This window comes from Brachycentrus maculatus, unplaced genomic scaffold, assembly GCF_059751285.1.
Source record: "Brachycentrus maculatus isolate JH-2025_06_01 unplaced genomic scaffold, ASM5975128v1 h1tg000326l, whole genome shotgun sequence".
NCBI classification, from domain to species: Eukaryota; Metazoa; Arthropoda; class Insecta; order Trichoptera; family Brachycentridae; genus Brachycentrus; species Brachycentrus maculatus.
In genome coordinates this window covers 1,515,001-1,536,197 of record NW_028281075.1, presented here as the reverse complement: position 1 = coordinate 1,536,197, position 21,197 = coordinate 1,515,001, and the positions used below count along the sequence as shown (strand labels likewise).

General features: G+C 28.5%; 1 protein-coding gene across 1 annotated transcript in view; it reads right to left on the bottom strand.

Moving 5' to 3' along the window:
- LOC148304232 (UPAR/Ly6 domain-containing protein crok-like) overlaps nt 1–16,966 on the bottom strand; it is a 38,361-nt gene extending 21,395 nt beyond the window's left edge. The window contains exon 1 of the mRNA XM_088268517.1: nt 16,830–16,966. Within this exon, the coding sequence (XP_088124643.1) occupies nt 16,830–16,887 (58 nt within the window). The 5' untranslated portion in view covers nt 16,888–16,966. The remainder of the gene's footprint in view (nt 1–16,829) is intronic.
- Nucleotides 16,967–21,197: the final 4,231 nt, after the last annotated feature.

Below are 21,197 nucleotides of genomic sequence, written 5' to 3'. Positions count from 1 at the left end.
TTACCCAAGACCTATACCCAGATATCGTAAAATTGATCAATTGATCTGTCGATCCAATATGATGCCCTACGCACTATTTAAGAGCAGATGAGGTCAAAAAAGACTTACTTACTAAAGATACCCACTGAAAACAATATTGGTAATTTTCACTCTTGTGTGTTTTATTAATAAAATGAGTTCTTTAGTTAGAATAATCCAAGTATTGATAGTATTTGTAATATAATTTGTAATATATCCAATAATATATTTGTAATATATCTGTAATATATCCATATAATATATCTGTAATATATCCATATAATATATCCATATAATATATCCATATAATATATAATAATATATTTGTAATATATCCAATAATAATCCAAGCATTGATAGTATTTGTTACATGTTAAATCAACATATGATATTTTAAATTCAATATTACTTTGATACATGAAATGAAATCATAATACGCTGTCGATCGTGGTAAAGCGTTGTAAAATGATGCATAGCCTAATTTAAGGTGTGTATCCTAGTTAAGTCATGCAAACATAAAAGTGATCACGAAATTCAATGCGTAATGAACTACGTAATCCAAATAAAAAAATAATCACGCTATTATTTTACATTCTAAAAAAGTAAGAAGCTGTCATCGAAAATACGTCATATATCTATTTATGCTAATATGTACAAAGAAATCAAGTACACACACGTATTAAAATATATATTTAATTATAAATTATAATTTCAAATCACTTATTTTATTACATGTGTACTAAAAAGTACATGTGTAACCGACATTAGACTGAGATATCGGTTAAGACGAAACCTGGTCGCTGGCCAAATAAAATTCATTTGGAAAAAAAGTACATAGCTCTAATTTTATTCTATAAAAATGCAGTTCTACTAAAAAAAATCAGTACAAAACCTATAACTTTAATCGTTGTCTATGACTACTCTAAGAAAGAATAATTTAAAACTATTATATGTGTCATTTTCTAGTTATAATGCTCGTGTCAAGGGACTACAGAAAAGTCTGAAAATAACCTTTGGTCACCTACTAGAACCGTTTAAAATAGATTGCCTTGAAAAGACGACAGAATGATATTTTAATAGCTAAAGGAGACTATTTCTTATGAAATATTACATATAACGGATATTAACACACATGGTTACATAAATAGACACATCTAAAATAAATGTTTTAACCCAAATTAAATAAAAATATACACTAGTATTATGGGAAAATGTAAAAGAACATTTTTACGAATATTTCAAAGAACGTGCACCAAATAGGTTTGATATTATGATTTATTTATGTGTTTATATATATATATATATATATATATATATATATATATATATATATATATATATATATATATATATATATATATATATATATATATATATATATATATATACAGTATCTACTCAATGAATTAGGGCCACCCATTATTTTTTTGAATACTCTGAAATCTTTTGGATTATTATATTTATTTTACATAAATACTTTAAGTTTTCTATTGACATCTAATATCATGTATATTACCTTCAATAATATGTAAAATATACCTGGATTATTTAAGCCTTTATAAAATTTCAAACCCTTTTTCTGAGAAAGGTCCCTAATTAGCACAGGTAGACAGATAGTTGAAAGTTCAAAAAATAGTCCTATCTTATTTATTAGTGAAGTTTCTTGAGTTCTGGTTGTTGTTTTGTTCAGAGAAGTTATATAGTTATCGTGTCTTGTGAAAAAAACTTAATTTTTAATTTTAGTTCATAAAGTATAATTTTTTTTTGTAAACACAAGTGTTTTTTTTGAAAAGGACAAAATGGGAAAAAGTAAAGATATTTCCGAGGAAAAAAAGTCTAGTGTTATAGTGCTACTGAAATTAAGAATACTATCTATTAGAGAAATTTCAAAAAAAGAAAACGTTTCTCGTCAAACAGTGGACTAAATTTCAAAATCAATAAAAAATCAGTCACCCGCCACCAGCAATCGGCGAAAGAACTGTCGTAGGATTAGAAAAACAACACCGAGGACTGATCGAAAAATCGTTCAAAGTGCCTTAGAAAACCGTAGTGCATCAGCAAAAACATTAAAAATAAAATTGGAAGAAGAGGGTATAAATATATCGGTATCAACACTGAGGCGACGTCTTTACGAAGTAAATCTGAAATGCAGGCGCCCTGTAAAAGTACCAAAATTGACACCACGAATGAAAGCGGATCGATTAAAATGGGCCAGGCTACATCGAAATAACTCGGTAGATGATTGGAAAAAGGTATTTATTTAAATTGAATTTTCAACATATCATTTTAGTAAATAAACTTATATATTTGAATTAAACTTAAATTTTCATTATTTTTCAGGTCATCTTTAGTGATGAGTACCGGTTAGAAGCCGTGACAGAGAGCCGTCGATTCGTCAGGAGAACACCAATGGAACGTTACGATGAGGCCTGTGTGGTAAAAGTTATCAAACACCCCCCTGCAACAATGATATGGTCATGTATTATTAACAATTTACCTGGGCCGTTGTTTTTCGTGGAAGGAATAATGAACCAAAATTCCTATAAGCAGGTCCTCGAACGAATTTTATTGCCCTTCTACCATACACTCGACCCAACAGAAGGTCCATACACCTTCATGCAGGATGGGGCACCTTGCCACCGGGCTAAATCAATAATAAAATTTTTGTCTAACAAAAATCTGCCTTTGCTCCCCTGGCCTGGAAATTCTCCGGACCTTAATCCTATAGAAAACGTATGGAGCATGTTAAAAAATAAGGTATACTCATTTCCAAATCCGACAGTAGACTGTCAAAAAAAAAATATTAAAAAAATTTGGTCAGAAGACGAAGAAATAAAAAACATGATAAAACAGTGCATTTTAAGTATGCCAAAAAGAATTGAGGCAGTTATTTCTGCCAAAGGTGGAAATACTAAATACTAACTATATTTATATGAAAATATATGCATAATTTAAGCGTAATAAAGTGTTCATGTGTAAATAAAATTCAATGTTGTTTTATTCAAGGTTTTCTCTGAGTTATTCCTGTTTGAATTGAGAAATTGCGCGAAATTCTGCGTGGCCCTAATTCATTGAGTAGATACTGTATATACATATAAAATCTTAAGAAAAGAGGCATTTTTTCAAATCTGGTTGTAATTTAAAACTAAGTTACAATAAGATATAATGTGATTTAAAAGTATTTTGAGAGTTTTATGAAAAAGTGATAAAAAAACAATAATAACCTTCCTGTTGTTTGTTCGTTTTTATTTTAAATAAATAATTAAAAAATATATAATAATTCAATCTCAAAATTCACTCCAAATTCGTTTAAGTTTTTAATAATAAAATGATAAGTACATTCTTTATCCATAGAAGTGATAAACTAATTTCACTACAAGATACCTGAAATATTTATTTTTTATTTTTCCGGGGCAGGTTGATGAACCGTAAGACATTAAGGACGAAACTGTTGGGGGTTGGGGTGTATTAGGACATTATCACTGGAAATAGAATGCGGAAGGGGTAAATTGACAGGTAAATAATGTACACACTTGTCAATTGAGGTAGAGGCTTGAATTATTGATGACCAAAAGTGCTAATGGGCCGTGTATTGTACAAACAGGAAAAACATATTACGCAATATAAAGATAGGGTTAATTACAACCTCAATATAAACCGACGCCAAAATGGCGTACTTACCTACTACAGGAAATCCTTAATTAATTATTCTATATATTGAATAATTAATATAAATATGAGTATATATTTATATTAATATATATATATATATATATATATATATATATATATATATATATATATATATATATATATATATATATATATATATATATATATATATATATATATATATATATATATATATATATATATATATATATATATATATATATATATATATATATATATATATATATATATATATATATATATATATATATATATATATATATATATATATATATATATATATATATATATATATATATATATATATATATATATATATATATATATATATATATATATATATATATATATAAATGTGTGTATATTAGGATGGTGGTTTGGACATGAGGAACGAATTAGTGAGAAAAGGAAGGTAAATAAATATATAAGGCGGAAGTCTGAAGAACACTTAGTTATCCCTCCTCCGTTTTTTACCCATCCAGAAATAATTTACCTTCGTATTTCCACTAACTTATTAAGCTCCCTAAACAAATTTTTGTAAGCATCTTAAAATTATATGTATAAATTTGTAAATGTGTATAATAACTCACTGAACAAACTAACATTACTAATCAAACTAACCCTACTAACAGGAATACTGACACTTGAAAGTCAAACGTAAAAAGTGTAAATAAAAAATAACTCGACACTACTGGCTAGAACACTCAAGAAGGGTGATAAGCCATTCAAAATAAGAAGGTGTACAGGGCTCTGCATTCGATTGTACCACTCGTATTATTTCCTATATTATGGTATACGTATAGCTAATAATAAGTAAGCTTATAATAGGTAAGCTCAAAATATTTTTAAAATCATGTAGAATTAGTCAGCTGACCATTGAATTATAAATTCCGCTTTCAGAAAAAATAATATACCGGTAGTCTTATATATTTACTAAGTACCTATGTATTTCCATGATTCAAAACATAAAATTTGAAAGAAAGTTAAAACATCTCAATAATTTTTATTTCATATTGTTTTAACTTACGTTAAATACGTGGAGCTTTGTTTTAATGTTATAATATAATTAAACTATAGTGTTACGACCTTTGTGTTTATTTTGCGTGATTGCATATGATGTATTTATTTGAAACACAATTTCACTCACATTTCACCCATCGTACTCAAAACTAATTTTGAATAACAATTTATCTATTAATTCTTAAATCGAACACAGATTTTTTGAGTCAATTAAGTTGTATTTTATTCTTTAAAAACACATAAAAATTTATATTCTGACAATAGTATCGCCTAGTTACGGCATTTTGAAACGAATGTCTTCGTTCGTGTTTGATTTAACAATAAATACATAAATTAAAATGGAGTTCTACAAATTAAACGCCAAATCGATAAATAAATAAAAAATCTTTAACAGTAAATAAATTTAGAATATTAAATTTCATATTTTTAATAAATTTGCATCAGCCTTGATTTATAATCATTTGTAATTGAGATTTTAACCAGTGTACTCATTAACTGTATACATTCATATATATATAAATTTGTTAAAATGAATTTTAATTATAAAAAAAACTTTTAACAAGCTGAAATGAATAAAATGAATAAAAAACCCTTTTAAAAAGCTATTACTGAAATGAAAAGTACTTAAGAGAAGCAAATTAGTTTTTATTTTTTAATTGTTTAATACATCTAAAAATAGTGAGGTTCCTTTTTAATTCAATCTAAAGGTTTCGAGCAATGTCACACTGTCATAAACCTCTTGAAATGTGTTATTATACGTCATAAACCGTTCTTTATTTGTTCAATTAATTATTTTAATAAGCGTATCAGTAACTTAAACCATTTGCATTTTGTTATAGACTTGTAGAAATCTCAGTATGTAATTAACCTTTAAAATTCATTAGACGTTCATTAAAATAGGATTTAATTACATTAAAAAAAATATTGAGAAAACGCTTTTTTATTGCAGTCCGTTCACAATGAAATAAGAACGAACGCCATTCGAAAAATACAGTAAACCCCCTATAACGTTGAGATAGGGTTGGTGTTTTAATAGTATTTTTACATTTTTAACAATGGAAACGACTGAAATAAGTCTTAATTAAATTAAAATACAATTTGAAAACGCTTACACTCTTTAAAGTTCTCTCCAATAACGCGGTACTTATCTCATTTAGGGGGGTTTACTGTACATAATCATCAAAAAATAATGCCAAAATTTAAAATAATTGTCACACATATATTTTTTTAATAAAAAAGAGAAATATTTGAGTTTTTATTTTTTAAAAAATACTTCAATTTCGTACTATTTCTGTGAGCCTAAGCAGCTCAAATAGTTATCAAATTGTTGTAGAGTGGGTTCGAACCGAGAGACTCTTACTCAAGAGTCCGCGACACTAACCATGGGATGTGGTCCCTAACACTCAAAATCATAAAATATTTTTAAAAATATATATTTTTTTAAAATGACGATCATCGTTATAGGATACGTAAAAAGTCATTATTGCAAAAAGAACTTCCTATGGCAAATTCTAGCGTTTGTTTTTTATTTAGGCTGCTGAGGCACGGATATGTGGTTGGATCTAAATCATCGTATCATAGAAATTGCGTATGAAATGATAGCGACAAATATTATGGTGGGAGGTGAATATATTGAGTGTGAACTACGAAGGAGGGATGTACCTATGTATGCTGAAGTTAGTAAATAATGCTTCACAATATTGTGCGGACTGGTGGTCGCTTTGAATGACCATAATCGCTGGAATTCGTAGTTACCAAACCGGTTTAGAGCGACACGGTTTGCACTCGATGTAAAATAATTACGTGGGGAGTGGAAATTAAGGGGTCAATGCTTTAGGCCAACCGAATCGACATTGAAAGTAACTTTCAGAAAAAAAAACGAAAAAAAAAACTCGTGACATCATAAGATGCATAACACGTCATTGATATCATAAAAAAAAACAAAATACGAAATCTGTCAAGAATGCCAATTTCAAAGCGTATAATCTTTAAATTTGAAAAACGATATTTACGAAACAGAGAAAAATGAATTAAGAAAATGAGAATTTCATCGTTCAATTATTTAAGATATATATATTGTTTTTTAATAAATGTTTGTGTTTTTATAATTTACACAAATATTTCAATTTCATACTATTTAGTCATACTATTTATTATTAGAAATAGGTACCAAATTGTGGTTGAGTGGGTTCGAACCAAGAAACTCTGACTTAATTTACAAAATATCTTTGTTCAAATCACCTAATATGTAGCTTCCTAGAAAATGTAAACAATGTATAATACCAATGCAATCGAAAACATTGAAAATGCTTTATGACAAGAAGTTGTGTCAAGAAGCACGCTGTTCGTCATAAGCAATTTTAAGTATTGAGTGTGTTGCTGTTACGTTCAACAGATGGCGCTGCTGCTATTGGAGTACAAAAAAACTAACAAAAAAAATATTTTAACTTATCACATATAAAAACACGTTCGTTATTAAATGAAACGTTGTGTTAAAATTTCAAAGCAATCGGTGAATGAATTCGGAAGCAATAGGAGATTTAAGATTTTGAACAAGGTAATATTCACATTTTATTTATATGTTTCATCACCTGACCATTTCCAGTGTCCAAAAGTACTTCGAATCATATCATTTCGCATTTAAGGTGAACAAACTTTTACAGAATAAATGGAAGGTGCTTTTTGATTGGGTTTTATTTATTTTTCATTTTTAGTTAATTATATTTAGATTGACATTGGGCTATAGATCTAAACGTCAATAAATGATCGATATTTTAACTGATTTTACTTTGTTAAAGGGATCTGACATTTTCCATTTTTGCTTGAAATTTCATTTGAAGCAAAAAAATTGAGGCAATCAATGGTACAAAAGTATCTAAGGGCCCTCTTCTTCAAATCAATGACTTATCCAGTTATGAAAAATCAATAATCATATGATAATATAATAGAGATACGTTCGTTATATATTTCCACCGTAAATATATTCCACCTCTCTTGGTAAAGTTAAGTGTACGAAGTCTCTAAATATATACATACGTACTTATGTGAACATGCAAAGTACATGTTTTTTGATGAATGTGAATTTGTTGGTTTTGGTAGAATATGTTGTCACGAAATTGAAACATACATATTATACTACGCTATTGACAACGCCAACTTGTGTATAGATATTAGTATATATTTTTTTACAACAACAAAATATATGATTTCAATATGGCTGAAGGTATGTTAAATGCGTTTTTTACGATATTATGTAAATACTTAATAACAACGATAGTATATTCCGTTTTAAATACTATTATTATAAACAATATATGCGGTAAAAATGGTTTTATTTTTGTTGTACTAGGTACCGTGTTTAGAGGGATATCACAAAAAAAAATACAGGGACACTCCCGTAGAGTAAGGAAAACTTCTAATTTACGTTGTACAAACTTTCTACCGTCAGATATTTGATACAGTTTGGAGGTTTTTATAGCATTCGGGAAACTATGATTTTTTATACTTTTATCATATGGTCTATTTTATACCTGTTATATTTTTAAGCTGGTCTTGGGAGATTCTTTCCATAGGAGATTCCAAGAATGTTTGGAAAAACTAAAATTAAGCTTTTATCAACTTGAACAAAATTTAAAACCATATAATTATTTCGAAGAAAAACTTATTTTTTCAATGCAAAAACGGTGTTTTTAGAAAAAAATAAATTTCGTAAAATGTTACCTAAGTTTAGAGAAAATTAAGTTGCGACTTATCAAATACTGGGCCTTAATATGTTGGTTGATACATTGAAAGCTGTCCCTCCGCATTCCCAGATCTGGAACAGAAGTATCTAGGCTTCCTGACAGATTTTCTCTTGCAAAGCAATAATTTTTTTCAGCTAAGTTGCAAAATTTATTGAAAATGTGAAACAAAATTGTATTCTGATGTTGGTTGGTATACATTGTTGAATGAACTGGGACTTATTCTTGCTAGCTTGGTAAGAACAGGTAAATGGGTAATTACGGGTGATATTATTATACCTAGCAGTATGCCAGTTACCGCCAGTAATTGTGGGTACCTACTCTATCGAGACTGGGTCAACTGTTGCATTTAACCCGATGGTTGCCAGAGACGAGATATCTCGGCAAACGGCGGAGTGCCCGTATGGCCAGAGACGAGATATCTCGTCAGTACTTTTGATGACGTATTACTCCGCAGTTTTAACTCATATTGACAATCATTATCAATATGTCATTCATTGCCATCTGTTGAAGTTCTCACAAAATATTTTATAAAGTTTTTAAATACTTTTAAGTGATTTATCGGTATTTATTTTCAGCTGACAGTTGACAGATGTCATTAGGGCTACCACTCAAACCACTTGAAATATTGATTATTTTAATCGATTGTTTTGAACGCCACGGGTTTTTATTTTGCTAATTTTTTTGTGTTTTTCTTATTATTTTAAAATATTATTACGAAAATATTTGTTATTACCTTTCGCGTTATATTTACTCCGATTTTATCAGTGTTTTGCTAGTGATATTGGTTTCTTTTCACAACTTTTTAGTAAATAAATTATTTCTTTGTGCTAAGTTCTTTGTTCTTCTTCGTGCTAAGTGTTTTACAACTTTTCAAAAAGAATTAATTTCTTTGTTCTAAGTTCTTCTTTCTAGTGAAGTGTTTGTGAGTAAAGCTATTTTTGGTATTTATTCTATATAAAAATAACATTTATTATTTATTTACGATATTCCTCTAAAAATGGACCCAGAAGATTTTTTGAGCGAATTACAACAAGATCTTGGAGTTACATTAGAGTCGGATGAAAGCGATATAGAATTGGATGATTTAGAAGACATTTCTGAATACTTTGATCAGTCTGCTGGACAATCTTCAGATTTTCAATGGCAGACTGGTGATTTTACTCCGACCATACATCAGTTTGACTGTTCATTATCAGGTGGAAAACTTGGTGATCAAGAAATGACAGAATTGGATTTTTTCAAAATTTTTATGGACAATACACTGGTCAGTTTTATAGTTAATGAAACCAATAAACAATTTCTGTATGTCAAAAGCCAATGCGAGACATTATCATGGAGGCTGATGCATTGGAAGGAGACTTCCTTGGATGAAATGTATTTATTCCTCGGAATGTGCATGCTGATGGCCCTTAATTCAAGAAACAGACTAGTTGACCATTGGTCTACCGATCACTTTTTATACAGCCCTATTTATTCAGAAACCATGTCGAGGAACAGATATCAGCTCATTCTTAGAATGTTGCATTTTTGTGACAATAGGGAGCAGGTTGCTGGTGATCGTCTTTTCAAAATCCGTTTTGTAGTTGACCATTTAAAAAAATTGTTCAAAGATGCGTTATACCCCTACATGAATTTGTGTATAGACGAAAGCTTACTTTTGTTCAAAGGGCGTTTAATTTTTAGACAATATATACCATCTAAAGCAAGCCGCTTCGGTATAAAATTCTTTATCTTATGCGACTGTGCAACAGGGTTTGTTCTGGACTTCATTGTTTACACAGGGGAAACCACTGAATATGTCCGACATCCAACATTAGGAATGTCCGGAAGTATAATAATGACGCTTTTGGAACCCTATCTGGAACGAGGACATTCACTTTATATCGATAATTGGTATACGAGCCCAAAATTATTTGATAAATTACACTCTCTGAAAACGAATGGTTGTGGAACCGTTCGAAGAAACAGGAAAGGTATGCCCAAATTCAACGAAAAACTAAAAAAAGGTGAAATGAAATCATTTCACACAAATATTATGTCAGCCCAATTATGGAAAGATAAACGAGAGGTAGCTATGCTTACCACGCTCCACCCACAAATTTTAACGGATACAGGGGAAAAAACATTTCGAGGGGAGGAGGTTATAAAACCACAATCTGTACAGGATTACAATAGAAATATGGGGGCTGTAGATAAATGTGATATGGTATTATCATCTGTCCATTCTTCAAGGAAGACTTTGAGGTGGTACATAAAATTATTTATGCACCTTATGGACCTATCTCTGCTCAACGCGCATATCCTGTACACGGAAAAAACCGGGAAAACGGTTCCTCTTGCCACCTTTCAATTACAAGTCATAAAGCAGTTAGTGTATACTCATAAAAAAGAACAACCCGGTACTTCTCATGGCAGAAAACGGAAGGCAGAATTTCCATCGCGACTCACAGAAAGACATTTTTTGGAAAAACTACCACGGACCGAAAAAAAATCATCCCCGACTGCGAAGTGTATTGTGTGTACTAGCAAAAAACTAAGAAAAGAGTCTAGTTATAGGTGTAAACAATGCAAGATGGCTCTTTGTGTTATACCGTGCTTTGAGAAGTACCACACAATGGAAAATTACTAATTTATCTCATTTCTAACTTTACTTCATTCTAAGATACCTGATAAATAATAGTTAAGTGTTAAAATGATTTAATATAATTTACTATTTTTTTACATTTCAAACTATATTCCATTGATAAATAATAGTTTTGTGTTTATATTAAATTTAATAAAAACTTGCGTGTGCGACTCAGTGTGACAACCCTGTCTGAGATGAAAATTTGAAACTGGTTTAACTTCGAGAATAAAACTCTAACAATTGATGCGGGATATAATATGTAGTAAGTAAATTATAATTTAATAAAAACAACAAAAAAAAAATTTTTTAGACAACTTTTTTTTTTCAAAAAAATACTTGGCCTGGTGAGCACTGCGGCGCAATTTATTTGCGGCCATGAAAAGGTTAACCGTACACAGGAGGTTCGAGCAACATAAATATATTTCAGATTACTTTCACTCTCGGTAAAATACAGGAATACCATCTAGAGGGAAATTTTTCAGGGTTGAACTTAAGTCCATTAAAATAATAATTTAACAGTTAAATTGCAACTTGATTTTCTGTAAACGCAGGTAACATTTGACATAATTTTCTTTTCTTAAAACGCCGTTTTTTGTATTCAATCCTAGTTCATTCAACAAAAAATATAAACCAGCCAACATATGAAGGCCCTGTATTTGATATGTCAAAACTTAATTTTCTCTAAACCCGGATAATATTTTACGTAAATGTTCTATTGAAAAAACAAGTTTTTCATCGAAATAAGTATATGGTTTAAAAAAAAAGAGTTATTGGACGGTAATGACTTTAAAAAAATGCAAAAACATTTTTCAATAAATATTCTAAAAAATAAATAAAAATCCAATATATGGTTAAAAAAAATGAGCGTGAAGAAACGTGCAGCCCTGAGCGTGGCCGAGTGCATTCTGAGTTGAACAGTTGAGATCTAAGCTTTAAAGCGAAACTCGAATTGTCATATTTAAAATAGTCACGGTTCAAGGCTAGAATGACGCGCTCTCAAATATAACATTTGGCAAATTCGTAAAGCATAATTTTTATAAGATATATACTGTCTCAATGTTTTCCCAAATATGGATTTCTTTTAGAAATTACACTATTTTTACTACATACAAAGCGCGTATATATAACTTCTCAACTATTAGTAAAAAAGTAAACGTTAATTATTTTAAGCTATAATATTGTATGAATATTTAAAAAAAATCAAATGGTATATTTAATATTTAATTACACCTGGAGCAATTTCTCGCTTACAATATATCCGAGAATAATACATCACTAAAACGTCATTGCTGAAAAACGACGTAATTTCCCTACTCTTATGGTTTGCGCACATCACTAATTGTTGGATAAATATTATGTAAAATAATTACAAGATTTCATATATATATATATATATATATATATATATATATATACATATATATATATATATATATATATATATATATATATATATATATATATATATATATATATATATATACATATTTATATTTATATATATATATATATATATATATATATATATATATATATATATTTATATATATATATATATATATATATATATATATATATATATATATATATATATATATATATATATATATATATATATATATATATATATATATATATATATATATATATATATATATATATATATATATATATATATATATATATATATATATATATATATATATATATATATATATATATATATATATATATATATATATATATATATATATATATATATATATATATATATATATATCAAGGATTTCCTTTTGTACCTTTCCTTTCGGTTGAAGTAAAGTGTATAATCTCTATCATTAATCGAGGTATACTGTATAATATTATACTGAAGCTAACATTAACATGAAAAAAATCAACACACTTTTTAAATATTGCACTCATAATCTTGGCAGATAGTGTAATGTCGATATAAATATTGCAAAAATTGTTGTTGAAGAAATTGCCTAACCGAAAATTTGGCGCAGTTTACTTCCATTTTAAATTTTATAAACTGAACGAAATAACGCTTTTCCTCCGTAAAATTTGTACAAAATAGTGATAATTACTTTTTTTATATCAAGGTATTTTTTGAGATTAAAGAAGATATACATATAATAATTAAAGACTGTATGCAGGAAAATATGAAGAAAAAAAAGGTTTACAGACTGTCCAAATCGGGTTAAAAAAATAAGAATTATTATGAATTTAATATTTTCCAAATGTCAACTAAGCATATAAAATGAAGATATATTTACTAAATATTTTTTAAAAGTGTTAATACAAAATAGAATAGAAGAATTTTCGAGCTTTGTTTTATATACACAAAACGTACATCAAATTATTATTATTTCTGAAAACATTAATCATTTTAAGATCATTGTAAGGGTGAAAGAATATTTTTTTAGATTATCCGGTCAACAACGTTGAAAATATATTAGTGTGACTACATAATTTATCAAGCGTGCGTAGTAAAACCTATGTGCGTCCATATTTGAATATACCACATAGCGTGTTAATGTGATTTGTGTACTCAGATAGTAAATACATCATTAATGGTTCTTGTCATGTCCTTAACAAATATCAACTAACAACTTCAACATTGAGGGTGGAATTTAGGTCATTTAATCCATATACATCCGGGTGAACAACCCCCTATAGTATGCTCGTATCGACTCAGTGGTTTTCAACAATTTTTGTCCTCCACCCCTATCCTACCCAAATCCACATTCATTGCATCCTTTTCTGATGTATTATTTTCAAAGAATCAATTACTTTGATTAGGATTCATTTAAAATATTATTTTTTTTAATTTCAAGATTTTGAAATACATAAAATGCATTATTTTTGCGTAGTTGCTCAGTAATAGTAAAATAAACAAAGATATTTTCAATCAAATATAAAAATAGAATATTGATTTCCTATTGAGTAATTAGTATATATTTTCTAGAATGTTTTTCGCAGATACTTTGTGGCACATTTTATAAACTTTATAAAAGTAAAGAACTTTGTTTTAACTACTTTTTATTATTAGTACACTTTAACCTACCGGTTTCGACAAGAACTTGTCATCATCAAGGTTTATCAACTTTTAAAACATTAAAATACTCATAATTAATTACATTCCCTTACCAAAAACTAAATCCTAAATTAGTAAATTTACAATATTTAAGTTCAAATGTTAGAGAAACTCTACACAAGAATGTTGGATAATATGTAGGTATTCATACCTTGGACAAATTAAGAACAGACCAGAGAAATTAAGTAAAAATAAGGTATCTAGACACTCTAATCATGGGTTTTAAAGCAGTGAAAACTTTCTGTAATGACATTTGGAGTGGAGATATGAACTCTTATACAGCACAGTATATAAGATCTGGGTGTTACGAAGAGCCACGGAACGAGAGATGGTGAGTATTTTTGAGACAATTGTCTCTGAGTAGATAAGGCAACAAAGGTTGCTGACATCACCCAAACGATCGCCAAGCTGAAGTGAGACAATGCCGGCTATACGGCGAGTATACACAACGGAGTTAGATTTAGAGGAACCTCCAATGGCAACTATAGCTATGAGCACAGAGGATTGGATTGGGATGAATGCGGTCCGCCAAGGACAGAGATCACTGACAGAGTTTGGTGGAGGCCTAAACACAAAACTAGGTGCAAAGCGCCTCCCGAAGTAGCTTTTATTCAATACTCTTATCATTCATCGTTCACATTGTGTAATACCACTTTTACAAACACTTTTTCGTGACTACCGGTTTCGGAATAATCATTCCATCATAAGGTCAATAAAATAATTACAAAAATAAAATTTTGAAAAAGCAATTTTTTTGTACAAATGTCAATCGTCTGATGATGGAATGATTATTCCGAAACCGGTAAACACGAATAAGTGTTTGAAAAAAGTGGAATTACACAAAGTGAACGATGAATGATAAGGAGTAGTATGGTAATACTACAGAGTTATCAATGCTTTTAATATACAAAATATGGTTTTTATTAATTTTTAGTATATTTAATGTTTAATAACTGATATATTTTTTTAAATTGTTACACCACACCCTTCTTATGTACTTCTCCCCCTATCTAGCGGATGCGCCCTAAAGGTTGTGAGTCGCCGTAGTAAGGTAAGTGAAACTTATATACTTTTTCAGTCAGGATATTCTTTGTTCTTTGACCTACATTATCACAGTGTCAATAATTATGGTAAGGTGTCGTAACGATACTCTAAAAAATATAAAAAAAATTAAACAGACACAGTGAAATGATAATGAATGACCTGTGTTTTACTTAATTTTCAAATAAATGAATTATACAGCCAGCAGACTTAGTAAAATTATTTACCAAAGACTTGATTTCCATACAGTAGTGTATTATTTGAAATTTACTTATAACACGTTTGAAAAAAAATAGTACCTATATTAGACCTACTTAATAATATTAATTGAGATGCTTGTTTTCAAGTAATACATTTTATTAAACGTAATTGTAAACGTAATATTAAACGTATTAAACGTAAATGTAATTTATAATATTTTTCTCGTGAACTGTTTGTAAAGATGCTTTAAAAGTTTTAAAGATGCAGAAACACGAAAAACTGTCATTTGGTTTTATTGTAATAACAGCCGGACAGTGTCTGGATTCAATACTTCCATACACTGAATGCAAAACCTCGGCAATGATTTCGTGGACTATATCTGGAATATGTGACTTCTTTACTTTAAAGCAATAATAATTACAATATTTCAGGCTATATGCATAATTCTTTGTTTTTTTATATGTTCATCCTTGTTTAGATAAGTACATTTCGAACTTATAATGTACTTAAAAAGAGAAAACATATTATTTTATCATTAAGCATACATTTTCATGACGTACAAATAATATGTATGTATAAATTGGCTACGGTCGTTAATAAAGGTAAAAAAGTATTTTACCTGCTGATAAAGTTTAAATCTTTACGTTGGCCGGTCTTGTCTTTGAGTATATATATAATTAATACACACTTTAATGACAATATTTATCTTGTACCGCTGAACAAAAAGAGCATCGATTTCATCAACATCCACGAATGGCGATGATTGTTATAATACACCTCCGCTCGCTAGCAATCTCATTATCTACCGGTTATTATATATATTACGTAATAAATTGTGTTTCATCTGACAAAAAACGCACCAACACTGGTCTCTAAATTCGGAATAATTATTTGCATATTCAGTGCGCGAAACATGTGTGTCAATGTAAAGCGTTTTATATTTTCCAGGTAAATACATGCACAAGCCGTTAACGCATGGTTGAATACCGAAGGCATTGTTTTTGTTGACGCCCAACCGCGTTTCACTCTGTTTACAGCCAAAATATGACGCATTTTCACAGGAACTTACACAAATCATGGATAAAAATAACTGTTTATTGGAGATAATAATTCTGAACCACCACGATTTGAAGAAAATATGTTGTAAATTATAACATAAATTGAAAATTTTGTAAAAATCATTCATTATTTTCATATTTACGCATTATTTCGTATACGTTTCGAGTATTTTTTGTTGTATTGTAGCAAGCATCTGGTAGCCGTTATAAAAACATATAAATTTTTTATTTGTACAAATACTTTTTTTTACAAATTACGGTTTACTAGTTATTGTAAAAATAAAATATCTTATAAATTCTAAAAATTTATAAACAATTGATTGCAAGGTTACCTGTGGGCGCGAAAACGATCAACAGGGAACAGGAGAGAAGTACTGCGGAGGAGATCATGGTGAAGTCGAACGTGAAGATATCACCGAATAGCGTCTGTAGAGAACTGTGCTCTGTTTAAGGTTTGAAACCAAACTATACACAACACCAAGCGATGGGTCTGGGTTGGCGGCGTTCCTCCTGGTCCTCCCCACCTCTCTGTCGAGTCTCCCTCTCTCTACACGGTGGTTAGGCAATCGCTACTCAATCTACAACTACACTTTCATTTTCATCTGCGGGCAATAGTTAGATACTTGCACTCACTTAAAAGTAGGTAGACTTTACACGCGAGCAAGTATTTCTAATATCGCCTATATTCTGATGTACATATATCAATATCGAGAGATTGTCATTCTGTCAAGTTCGTCGTTATTTTTTCTAATCCGATTCCAAAATTATATTTTTATGAAACGATATTATTCATGTATGTAACGAAGATACGCTGTGTCAATACGATGCAGTGCCCTATGCATCATTGGGTGCGAATAAGGGTTAGAATAAGAAACTCTTTGACAAAATAATAAGTAAAAACGCGAATACATAGTTTAAATAATATTATATATAAACATTTCTGAAAATTAAGTCAGTAGAAATATATAATTGATTTGGGAAATTATTGAAATTATATTTTTGTGACAAGATATTGTTGTCATAACTCTTTGACAAAATATTAAGTAAAAGTTTATTTCATTTTTTATAAATATTGATTTCTGATAATTAAATCCGTAGAAATATATAATTAATTTAAGAAGTTATGAAAATTATATTTTTGTGAAACGATATTATTGCCATTCCCACCCACCCAAATTTTATGGGATATTTTGTGTTGTTTTTTACAATATATACTTAAAGAAAGATTTTTTTTAAACTTCTTAGCTTTCTTTAACTGTTTTATTTTCAAAACCATATATTTATTTCGAAGAAAAAGTTTTTGTATCAATGAAGAAACGGTGTTTAAAGAAAAAAAAGTACTACGTAAAATGTTACCAGGATTTAGAGGTTATTAAGTTAAGAAAATTAAGACTTAACGAATGCTAGGCCTTAAAAAGCGAGTAAAAGTGTAGATCCAGAGATATTCATTTTTATATTCTCAATATTATTAATATTTAAAGCATTTACTTTGTGGTTAGTCATTTTTACTTATTTATTTTTTTTACAAAAATGTTAATAAAATTAGTATATAACCACTCACCGAGATTTTTACGTCTACCGGTTTCGAGACGTACCCGTCTCTTCGTCAGGACAATCACTAACACAGCATGCAAACAATACTACCCTTCACCACCATAGCACCATTTACACACTCAAAACTACACAAAATGTCTAACACATGCGATTTTTGGTCGAACCGAAGACCAACATGCACTATAGTTTTCAATACAGACATGCGTTACGAACCGAGGTTAAACGTATATTAGAATTAGACTAGGAATTATATTAGAATTAGACTTCATTTTTACCTAAATATGAATATAAACAAATTAAAAAATAATAAGTCGTTAATTAAAGATCACCCTATAACTAAATCCATTTCATCATGCAAAAAGTTTGAGACCCAAAGCCCATGAATTTAGTTTTTTTAAGAGGATGGCCACATTTTGCTGCCAAGCAGTCTTTTTTTTATATTCCGTTATTTAGTCGAAAAATTCAATGATTATTTATTTAATTATCTTAATTCTAAAAATTGAGGTTAAGTTTGCAAACCAGAGGTGAGTGTATGCATCATATAAAATACAAATATACATACATACATAAAGACACACACATACACATATATACAATGGTGAGCACGCTCGGCTACCGTTCTGGAGGTCCAGGGTTCGATTCCCAAGGGGAGTAAAATAAATACAAGTGATTTTTTTCACTGTAATATTTATTCAATATTATCCTGGACTGGTACCTGAAGCCGGGGGCTGATCACCTTTCCTTCATGTGTAAACGATCAAGAAAACACTGCGTTTATATGACGCAGTGCCCTATGCACCATTGGGTGCGGATAAGGGTTTTATTATTATATATATATATATATATATATATATATATATATATATATATATATATATATATATATATATATATATATATATATATATATATATATATATATATAATATATATATATATATATATATATATATATATATATATATATATTATATATATATAAATATATATATATATAAATAATTAATTACTTTTTACTATATTAATTAATTAAGTATAAATTTCCAAAGTTTGAAAAATCAGTTGTCAATCATGGGTAGAATGGTGAATGTTACACGTGTATAAAGTGACTATTTACATCAGCCCATGACAGGGCGTAAACCCAGTCTATATGACTTTCATATTGTTCACCTATGTTCAAAAATCAATTAAAATTTTTGCCAAAAAATGTTTACATAAAAACAATTCTGTTATTAAGGAGTCTTTGATTTTTGGTTGACATTACCGTATATGATTTCATCATTAGTATGTACTTTACATATACAATATTTACAAATCGCTAACTCCTTTCAAGAACGTCATAAATCAAAAAAACTTGATTTTTCAGGAGAACGTTTTTAAAGTTTATAAATATAATACAACGTATTAAAAATAAATGAATACTGAATGTTTTTTCTCCATTTGAAAAATATATAGTATATTTAAAAAAATAATTAAACAACACCTTTTCTTCAAAATGCAAAAACAACACTTTCTGCCCTGTAGCGGGTAAATATTAAGTTAAAAATATCCTTATTTGCTGGGATATAGTTCATTTTCTGGGCATTCCGAAAACGTGCACAACTAAAAATGAACGATTTTTGATTTATGACTTTCTTGAAAGGAGTAAGCGATATGTTAAATGCATAATTTTGTAAAATATATAAATGTGTGTTCGCTTGTATTAATTTTCAAGGATGCTTTTAATAATGGTACATTAGGTATCGAATAATAAATATCATCAGAAATTGTTTTAAAAAAACAAATTCTTCATTTAGAAATAATTTATTTTAAGCTATCCGGTACTTGAAATTTCCTGGGCAGATAAAAAAAACCAAATTTCAAAAATGCTATTTGTTCCTCCTTGTATGCTGGAATCCAGCAATGTCCATGAATCAATCACACATTTTACAATAAAATAAATACGTTAGAATCTACTTAATATTTTCATGAATAAAGTAGATTTGAAGATCATGTGGGCTTTACCTTGGAGATAATATTGTTTATAACAATGCAACATGAACAATGATATCTCATCCGCAGGTTTAAATACTTGGGACACCTCATAACACCTGACACACAATGTGACCTTCGTTGAAGGCTTCTCAACCTTTTTTAATCTAGCGCCTCTTAGAAAAAAATTCATGTCAACGGGGAGACATGTTAAAATTTTATTTTTTAAATAATATTAAAGAATAAATTAAATAAAAATAATTTGCCTTCTTTTAAGCCCTCCATTCATGTACATGTACATGTATATGTGTATATATATATATATATATATATATATATATATATATATATATATATATATATATATATATATATATATATATATATATATATATATATATATATATATATATATATATATATATATATATATATATATATATATATATATATATATATATATATATATATATATATATATATATATATATATTTATATATATATTTATATATATATATATATATATATATATATATATATATATATATATATATATATATATATATATATATATACGTACATGAATAAGTACATGCATATGTACATGTATATCTACATGTATATGTACATACATGTATATGTTTATGTCACCAGTGTGCGTAGTGCAATCAGATACATCGCCAATACAAAATCAGATATAAACTATGATTGAGCCCAAAAGACGGTGAAAAAAGTTAACTATCCGTTTGAGAAAATTAACTTTTTATTTAAAATGTATTTAAAAAAAATCAAGTACTGCCATTACAGATGGCGTGATTTCTAATAGTTTCTTTGGCTAATGTCTTTAATGTAAAAAAAATGTATCTATTATACGTATAGCAATGCAATTTTTTAAGATTTTAAAATTACTATTATTACCTTATTACTTATTATCTTATTACTATGTAAAATTTTTTATCCAATCTACCTGTGACTTTTTGCCTTCTAATTACTTACAACATTTATCACCTAACAGCAACCATTTTCCGAAACCCTTGTCTGTATTCTAGTACGTATACAGCAGATAAAACTGATAGGTAATTTATTTTAATACAACCTACATGCGACTTTTTTGCCTTCTAAATACTCGTAAATTTTAATAAAAGTATAAGTATTACGTATTGTGAATTCTGAA